The sequence below is a fragment of the Lolium rigidum genome, chromosome 5 (genome assembly GCF_022539505.1).
Source record: "Lolium rigidum isolate FL_2022 chromosome 5, APGP_CSIRO_Lrig_0.1, whole genome shotgun sequence".
NCBI lineage: Eukaryota > Viridiplantae > Streptophyta > Magnoliopsida > Poales > Poaceae > Lolium > Lolium rigidum.
Genome location: NC_061512.1, coordinates 162979070 through 162987423, shown reverse-complemented (window position 1 = coordinate 162987423; position 8354 = coordinate 162979070). Strand labels below are relative to the sequence as shown.

Genomic DNA, 8354 nt, shown 5'->3' with positions numbered 1-8354 from the left:
AAAGGGATGAAAATACCAGAACTCACTTTTCAACTTCTGCTATAATTAACAACTACTTCAGTCCAGAAATAAGTGATACCACATGATGCTCTTGGAATAGTTTCACGCAAGCACCAATTCTATGAAATTTCCTACAACTGCAAATGCAACAACAGGAAGACAACTCAAGGCACACATTAGCATACCATTCTACATTCTAGCAAATGGACTTCCATGGGAGGAAGGGACAGGCATCAAAATTTTACATCATGTGCCCAGAGTGGCTTTCATCTACGCCACTCCCTTCAGAGGCATTTCTCAAGAGCTCGAATGGGAGCTATTTTGGGAAGAAGTGGATACCGACATCTGACTTTGTTACAAACAATAGACCTGGATGGGGACAGAACAATCAATTTATACATCCCGAAAGCACCTCCTGGCTACTCTCTTGGAAAGCACGAGCTTGTCTGCTGCAGTACCCATCTGCCAGTGCTCGGGTGCGCATGGAAAGGCAGCGTGTCACATGCCACGTGTGCAGCCTCAAAGGAAGTAATCTGGCGCAGGCCGCTTCGCAGGAACACCTCTTGATTCCTACAGGCACAGATGGACAAATTAGATGCCAGGAGTAAGATCTAAAATATTACAAAGGTAATGGTATATGTCATGAGCACAAACATGTGGAGCGGCTTCAAATACACGAAACTGCTTATTCAGGTTCTCATCAAGCTCCAGGATTGCAGCAACATTGCCACACCTGCAAGTCAGACAATATAAAGAATTTAGTATTTTGTGAAGTAACAAATAAAGCATAAGCAATCAGAGCTTACAGCATGCTAACAAAAAGGTACTAGAAATAAATACAGACTTGTTAACATATTTCTCCTACATAACTTTAAAAATCAAAATCATCACAATATTTTATATAGATAAATCACTAGTGCTACTAGAAGAATTACAGTACAATTAGTAAACCTCTGCATGTAGTACCAATTCTCAAAAGCATCACAATGAACTTTTAAACATCTAAGTTTCATCACCTGTACTAAAAATATAAGGTACAGAGCGAGCATACTTACATACAAAGCAGCATTGCGACAACAGAATTAAAAGGTTTGAACTAGTAGTAGAAAAATGTGGAACATGTTGTGTGATTGATCTTTTATGACTTTTATAGGCCCGACACCCAGTTCCATTTCCTCAGTTCCCACAGCCAATATTATTCTAGCCCCTTTGGGTACATACCCTTATAGTGTAGAAACACCCCATCCTCAATACTGTCAACAGCTAAAATCTACAGAATTCATCATTATACTTCAACGTAACTACTACACAAGCTGAATTTTCAATACCTGTAGCAATAATTAGGAGCAGACCATACGGTAACAATCTTGTTATTGAACATCCACTTGAATCCTTCCATGACTAGTTGATGAGCACGGCAAATGTAATCTATGTTGTTTGAGTGGTTAAATGAACTAACAACATTCCCACCAAAGAGGAATCCTGCACCTCGAGGACTTAATCCCCAACCATCTACAGCGTCCTCTGGATCAGACCAAAGGAGGTCACACATGGCACCATCATGAGGTACTTCTTGCTTGCGATCTATTACTCTTATCTGTTGGGGGTACATTATAATCAAAACAAAGAAGTAGAATTCACGAAGTACAAAAAATAACACTGGAGAATTATTTGCCTGATCCAGTGTCGTGATAGCAGGGGAAAGACCTCCATGGACACTGAAGATTTTGTTCTCAATAAGAGCAGACAAACTGAAAATAACAAATGGTGGTGTCATCCATTCTTGTATATTTTAATTTAATTCAAAGAAGCACAATGACAGCCTCAAAGCAATACTGCATGCAAAGCGATATAAGAATATTACCTTAAATAGTCGAATATTTCTGTGCAATATCTCCAGACATTCACCGATCCATATTTACGAAGACACTCATCATAGAAGCCATAAACCTGCAGCAATGCATGAATCCAATGAATAAACAACAATTATGGTAAGTTGGTAACGTCGCTAAAGGATATCTAGCTTGAAAAGGTCCCTCACTTGTGTGATCTGCCTGCTCTCATGATTTCCTCGTATTAAAGTTATACGATCTGGATACCTAACCTGAAGACATTTTAATCCTAACAATTAGGGCAGAAAATTGAATGGCATAGAATATAACTTGAAAGAGAAAAACTCGAAGTAGAAGGAGAAACCAAGATAAACGGCAGAGAATATCATGAATGAGCATTCCACTAAATAGTAGGTTTATCAAGCATGCAGATTTCTCGTATATTACAAGTTCAAACATCCATAAGATAACCATTTCACTGTTCAGGTGCAACCTCACCGGAGAAATGTCAAAGTCAGTTACTATTAGAATTAGTAGTAGTATAAGGGCCCCCCTTGCTAAAAGGAGAACAAGAGCTGAACCCTGAAGTAGTGAAGGTAATTCCACCAAATTCAATTTGTATATACCTTTATTCAGTTTTAAGTGTATAATCAGCCCAGTCTAATTTGTCGTAAGATCATTTTGCAACCCTTGTAAGCTTAGCTGTCTTGTACTCTAGATGTACTTAAAAAGATAAAAATTTCTGTTATTCACATACTGCATTTTCATACCATCTGAATCTGTGTCGAGTTCTTTTAGTGTAATACATCGCTCTAGCCTGGCTGATGGTGATGAGTACAAAGGATCAAAGCCAACAAAAATGTTGTATATAACCTCATTCTAGTAGCTATATGTAGTTGTCCATCAAATATTTTCCTTTTCTAATTATCCTCTTGAATTCTTGGCCAGTAGCCTGATATGGGGATGTAATTAATACCTCATGGCATACAAATGTAGCAATTGTATACTGATTGTTGTAATTGGTCGGTTGTTTTCTTACCAAGTCTTTTATCATTTAAGCTCATGTCTTGCATGCCAATAAGATAACCATTTCAGCCGGTCAGTAAGGTGTAGAGTTATCCTGAATCTAGGTAGCCTTTTTTACAGCTGAACTTAATAACAGTTACTATCTGAAGTACGCTAGACATCAAATTTTACTCTCTGGAGTAAGTTAGACATCAAAATTAAATAATAGAATATCCTATGTAGCACCCTCAGTTCTGAAAGCAAGTTATGGCAGCCAAGCAACAGTTGATCTCTGAAGTAAGATAGACATCGAATTTTACTCTCCAGAGTAAGCTAGACATCGAAATTAAATAATCGAATATGTCTAACAATTTACAGGGTCACATAGTGCTGACTTGACAGATGTAGCATACCACACCAGGCTATACTTATGTCGACATACAGAACCTTATTTCTTGCCACACTTTCCACATTATACCTTTTGATGACAATCAGGTAAACAGTATCACGAGGTGTGGCAAGAAGCAACTCTTCTACAAGACTTGCTATAATTCTAGTCCATCTAATCAATTTCATCACTATAATGACTGGCTGCACTAACAGCTCTGATGTGAACCTAGAGGATGGCCAGACGCAAGGATTGAAGGTTTCCCAGAGGAGAGGAATAGGACGGCAAGAACTTTTAGAAGAGAAGACTAAATCATCATTCCTATTTGCCAGAGAAGGAGAGGAGTCATAGACAGAATGCACCCTTTTTTGGTGAACATGATTGCCTCCTTTCTGGACTCCAGCCCTAATACTTCCCAACTATCTTAAATAAACTTCATGATTCTCCTCATTTCAATCTTTGAACCAATTCACTTAAGTCCTTGCTGACTTAGCAATCACCATATTCCTCTCCCTGGACTACAGCCTGGATGCAAGGTTCATCATGAACATTTTACTGGCCAGTGGGTAATATTGTTCTTGACTTGTCCCAGCGCGTGTGTGCTGGTTGAGCTCACTGGCCTATGTTCACAATAGTCTAACTATGAGCTTAAAAGATGCAAAATAAGTTACTGAGATATTTTCCCAATTCTAGCTATGACTCATTGCAAAAATGAGTGTGTGACCACTCCGATAAAAAAGGTAATTAGACTCCATTCATGTGAATTAGTTCTCGTTACGCAGTCTATTGCCATAAAGGCTTCATAAAATTAGCTCGCATGTACACATCACATCAGCGAGCTGGGCGACAGCCTTTCAACATTGTTGTAAAAAAGGGTCTATTAGATTTAGACCATATACAAGTCTGTAAACGAGGAGCAGGTGCCTTCCCAGTACCCGTAAAGTTGTCCAATTAGGCAGTATATACTCAAGAGTTACTACTAGGTCGTTTGACCGAACTAATGGTGGTTACCGTTTTATAAACAAACAGATCAACAAGCGCTACAAGATACACATTGGTAAATACATGGAACAAACATCTTAATGTTATCAACAGCATTTACCTTTAATGCCAAAAGAAGCAAAAATGTTTCAACGGAATAAAATCCTCTGTCAACAAAATCCCCAAGGAACAAGTAATTTGTCTTTGGGCAGTCACCTCCAACTTTGAAAAGTTCTTTCATGTCGTAGAACTGTCCATGAATGTCTCCACATATCTGAGTGCAAAAGAGCAAATATTATTTTCTGAAATCAAACAAAAGCAGACACAGTAAACATACACATAACTACATCGTTTTAGTTGAAACACCCAACACGAATGAGAAACGTTTGCCCCAAACGCATGTCCAGACGATTGTGGTACAGGACATCTCGCATCACCTCACCAAAGAAACCCTAGAGCCCTAATCCAAGCACTAGGTAGTCTCAATCAGAGCGCAGTAAAATGTGGCCGCCCAAACGAACGGAATCCGAAGCCTTCGCACACACCAGTGCATTTCCTAAGCACCCGGAATCGAACCCTAGAGGCGCGACTCGCATCGAGAGCGCAACATTTCCTCCCATCGAAACGCGCCCACTAAGCGCCTCCCAATCGAGAAGGGGAAGGAGAGGGATACGGAGGAGGTGGGGCGCGTACCGTGACGGGGGCGTCGACGCGCTGGACGTTGCTCTCCTCGACGAGGATCTCCATGGCCTTGAGGCAGAGCGCCTTCACCTCCGCCTCCGCCAGCGGCTCGCACCGCTTGAGCTGCTCGATCTGCCGGTCCAGATCCGAGGTCCCCATGGCGCCCCCCTCCCTCCCTCGAGCTTCGAGAAGCTTCTGGAAGCGCGGCGCGCGCCTCGCCCTCCCCCGATTCCCGCCGCTTCTGGAAGATTCTAGGCTAGGGTTAGGAGGGTGAGGGGGGAGGAGGCGCGTGCGGTGCGGGCCGTAGTGTGACTGGTGGTGACATGTGGGGGCGAGCGTTTGGGGGCCGGTATGGTTACCTTACTTTCGATTCCCGTTACCGGCTACGACCTCCGATGAAATTTTTTGTAGCGTTCGGGAACGTCTTTTTTAGTTGAGTGCAATCTTCCATGAAAACGTTTTTATATGAATATGTATCTACGTAAAATTTTACATCCAATTTCGATAGCTTATGGGTATTTAGCGAATTTTTGGATTCTCCAAAATAAAAAAGGAAATACGAGTTTTTTTAGCTTTTAGTTTTCAGGCAAAAATAAATTTAACTTTTTTTACCAGTGGTGCACCAAGTTTTGTGGTGTGGTACGGCACTGCTAATCTTCTCGCCTCCAAAATTCAAAATGGTTGGCACCCCTTCCCTTATCCCCACCCATCTCTCACCTTCCTCCTCCACACATTTTCTCCATCCTCTCTTCTTTCTCTCCTCCTCCTCTCCTCCATCATCTCCTCCTCCTCCTCTAATACTCCTACACTCCCTCCTCCTCCAACTCCGGCATCCTCCCCCACTTCGCCTCCTCTTCCACTCCTTCCTCCTCCAACTCCTTCTCCAACTCCGGTCTCCTCCACTCCTCCTCTCCTCATTCTCCTTCTCTTTCTCCTTCACTCCTCCTCATCCTCTCCTCCTCCCTCCTCTATTCCTTCCCTTCGCTTCAGATGCCGACCCTTCCCTCTTCGGCTACATGTGGAGCTTCCCGTCAAAGAGAACGTGCCAAGATACATACTAGAACAAAATTCGAAAAAATCGTAAACAAAAATAAATAAAAAATCATATCAGATCCAGATCTAGATCCAAATTTCAAATTTTTACTAGTGACGAACCTTTTTTCTAGAAGTGGCGCATCTCGACGAAATAGCAGTAGTGCACCTTACTTCGGTTAACAGTGACGCACCACATGGTGCGCCACTACTAACACTTAACAATGGCATGATAGTAGTGGCGCAACATGGTGCACCACTGCTAACTAAATTAGATGCGCTACTGCTAAGCATTTTTTAGTAGTCAGAAGGAAAAGTCAAAACTGATCAAACGAGTGAAACGACCACGAGACCACAGAAGGAGATTATGTGTCAATTAACAAACCTAACGAACGGACGCCTACTATGCCCAAATCAATCTTAGGTGCACTAGAAACTCATTAAAGTCTATAGAGGGTATAATATGATTTCATATATCAATAAAATGACGCCTCCAAATCCACACAATAGACATATATACATCTTCTTACGACATAACATAATATCCAACCAGATTGTGTGGCCTCGTAAAAATATTTTCATAAGTGATTCAAGGAAAACGTGTTTTTGGCACATAAGTAGCTCAATGTAAGCATAACTTACTCATCCCATAGATTCTATGTATATTTTGGAAATACTCAAACTGATTGTTCATGAAATTTGAACATTCTATGGTATGCTAGGCTGCTAGCTACTCCCTCGAGGGGTCGAAGACGTGCCCGGCGAAGACAATGACGCCTGTCTCCTCCTCCACAATGAAGTAGGCGAAAGGATGGTCAGCGACGAAGTCAACCGGGGGAGTCCTCTCGCAGGCCATAACCTGCATACAAAGAATGCTGACGGCGGCAGCCTCGGTGCCTTCCTCGTTCACCTCGATAACCGCCTTGTGGATGACTTCATTCACGAGCAGTTGGCGCTCCTCCGTCATGTTTGACAGGTTAGCTGCCGAGCTGAATGGAAGTTGAAGGCCTAGATTTCTGAGGATGTCGACAACATTGTGGTGGAAGGACAACTTGAACATGGGTATGCGGAAATCGCAAACATCAACCTTTCGATGAGGCAGATGCTCGTGCACGAAGCCTGAACGTGAAGCGAACACCTCCATAACACTTGGTAAGCCATCGTTGGCGTCCGGAAGGAAGATGCACATGGAGAACCGTGTGTTGGAGGTGAAGTTCAGACTATTGTTGGAGTCATGTCGGGGAGACGCAGTAGCATAAGGATTAACAAGTGGAACACGACCGGGCAAAAATGGGGCAGGCTCCCTAGGATCGGCACGCGCATCCACCTTCTTGTACTGCAGTTTGAGCACCTTAAAACCGTCGTGCACAGCGATAAACTGCTTCTTCCAGCTTCGCATGAAGGGCACATTGACCGGGTCGACGTTGCCGAGCCGGTGGAAGGGCGCGTTCTTCGTGTCCCTCTTGTGGAAGGGCTGATCCCACTTGCCCTTGAAGTACACGGCGTTGCCGAGCACGATACGGGTGTCTCGGGTCACCGAGTCCGGGTTGAGGATACTCTCGATTAGGCCCTTGGTGACGTGCGCCGCCCACGTGTTGATCATCTCGCATGCTCCATTGGGGTCGCCACGGAAATCAACTATGGATGCATCGGCCATGTATGCACCATCGACCATGGCCTCGCGGAACTCGGGCTTGAGCGGGCACGACAGGTCGGTCCAAACACCGCAGGCGAACGTGACACGCGGGCCGCCAGACCCGGACCGGTCGTGCAGGGTGTCTACCGCCGCGGCGACGAACTTGTCGAGCTCGCCGCGGGACTGCACGCCAAGGAAGCGGAGGATCTCGTCCAGGGTGGCACCGCGGGCGCCGGCCGCCACGAGCGCCAGAGCCGTGTAGATGGAGAGCGGCGAGAAGACCAGGTTGGTGTTCGGGTACTTGTCGGCGAGGAGACGCGCGAGGCCGGCGGAGAGCGCCGTCAGGCCCTCAGCGCCGGCGCGGCCGACGGAAGACTGCCGCTGGTACCTCGTCGCCTCGGCTGCTCGGAAGTCCATCGTATCGTATGGATCGCCGGGTTCTAGATCGACGACTGTAGTTACGGATCGGAATCAGGGAACAAGAATGTCTGTTTGGTCCGCGATCGCTTCCTGGCTACCGATGAAACTTTTGCGAGAGATGTTTCCATGAATTTGTCGGTGTTGTTTGGGTGTTTCAAATGCTGCAAACTCGTGCGTGTTTGTCTATTTGATACTATAATCTACCTCCATTGCTACCATGTGAGGCTTGATATGTATAAAGCTGGGCCATGAGGCGTTCTGTTTAAAAAAAATATAATCTACCTCCATCCTATTATCTTTTGAAAACAAATCTATCCGTATATGGCTATATTCCTCCTAATCAAGTCCAGATTTTTTAAAAAAAAAATCCATATATGCC

General features: G+C 44.2%; 2 protein-coding genes across 3 annotated transcripts; both read right to left on the bottom strand.

Moving 5' to 3' along the window:
• Window positions 1–154: 154 nt before the first annotated feature.
• LOC124652274 (serine/threonine-protein phosphatase PP-X isozyme 2) lies at window positions 155–5182 on the bottom strand. 2 transcript variants are annotated; one of them, XM_047191292.1, is made up of 8 exons: window positions 4900–5182; window positions 4328–4480; window positions 2042–2104; window positions 1865–1950; window positions 1676–1751; window positions 1329–1597; window positions 638–733; window positions 155–570 (listed from the first exon to the last, which is right to left on the bottom strand). In XM_047191292.1, the coding sequence occupies exons 1-8, from the start codon at window positions 5044–5046 to the stop codon at window positions 420–422; spliced, it is 1041 nt and encodes a 346-aa protein (XP_047047248.1). In that variant the 5' UTR covers window positions 5047–5182; the 3' UTR covers window positions 155–419. The 2 variants fall into 2 exon arrangements, with proteins under 2 accessions (XP_047047248.1, XP_047047247.1); XM_047191291.1 differs by having other exon boundaries at window positions 655–733; window positions 4900–5175.
• Window positions 5183–6649: 1467 nt separating this feature from the next.
• LOC124656635 (putative serpin-Z8) lies at window positions 6650–7972 on the bottom strand. Its single transcript, XM_047195343.1, has one exon. It carries the CDS (start codon window positions 7970–7972, stop codon window positions 6650–6652), a length of 1323 nt encoding a protein of 440 aa, XP_047051299.1.
• Window positions 7973–8354: the final 382 nt, after the last annotated feature.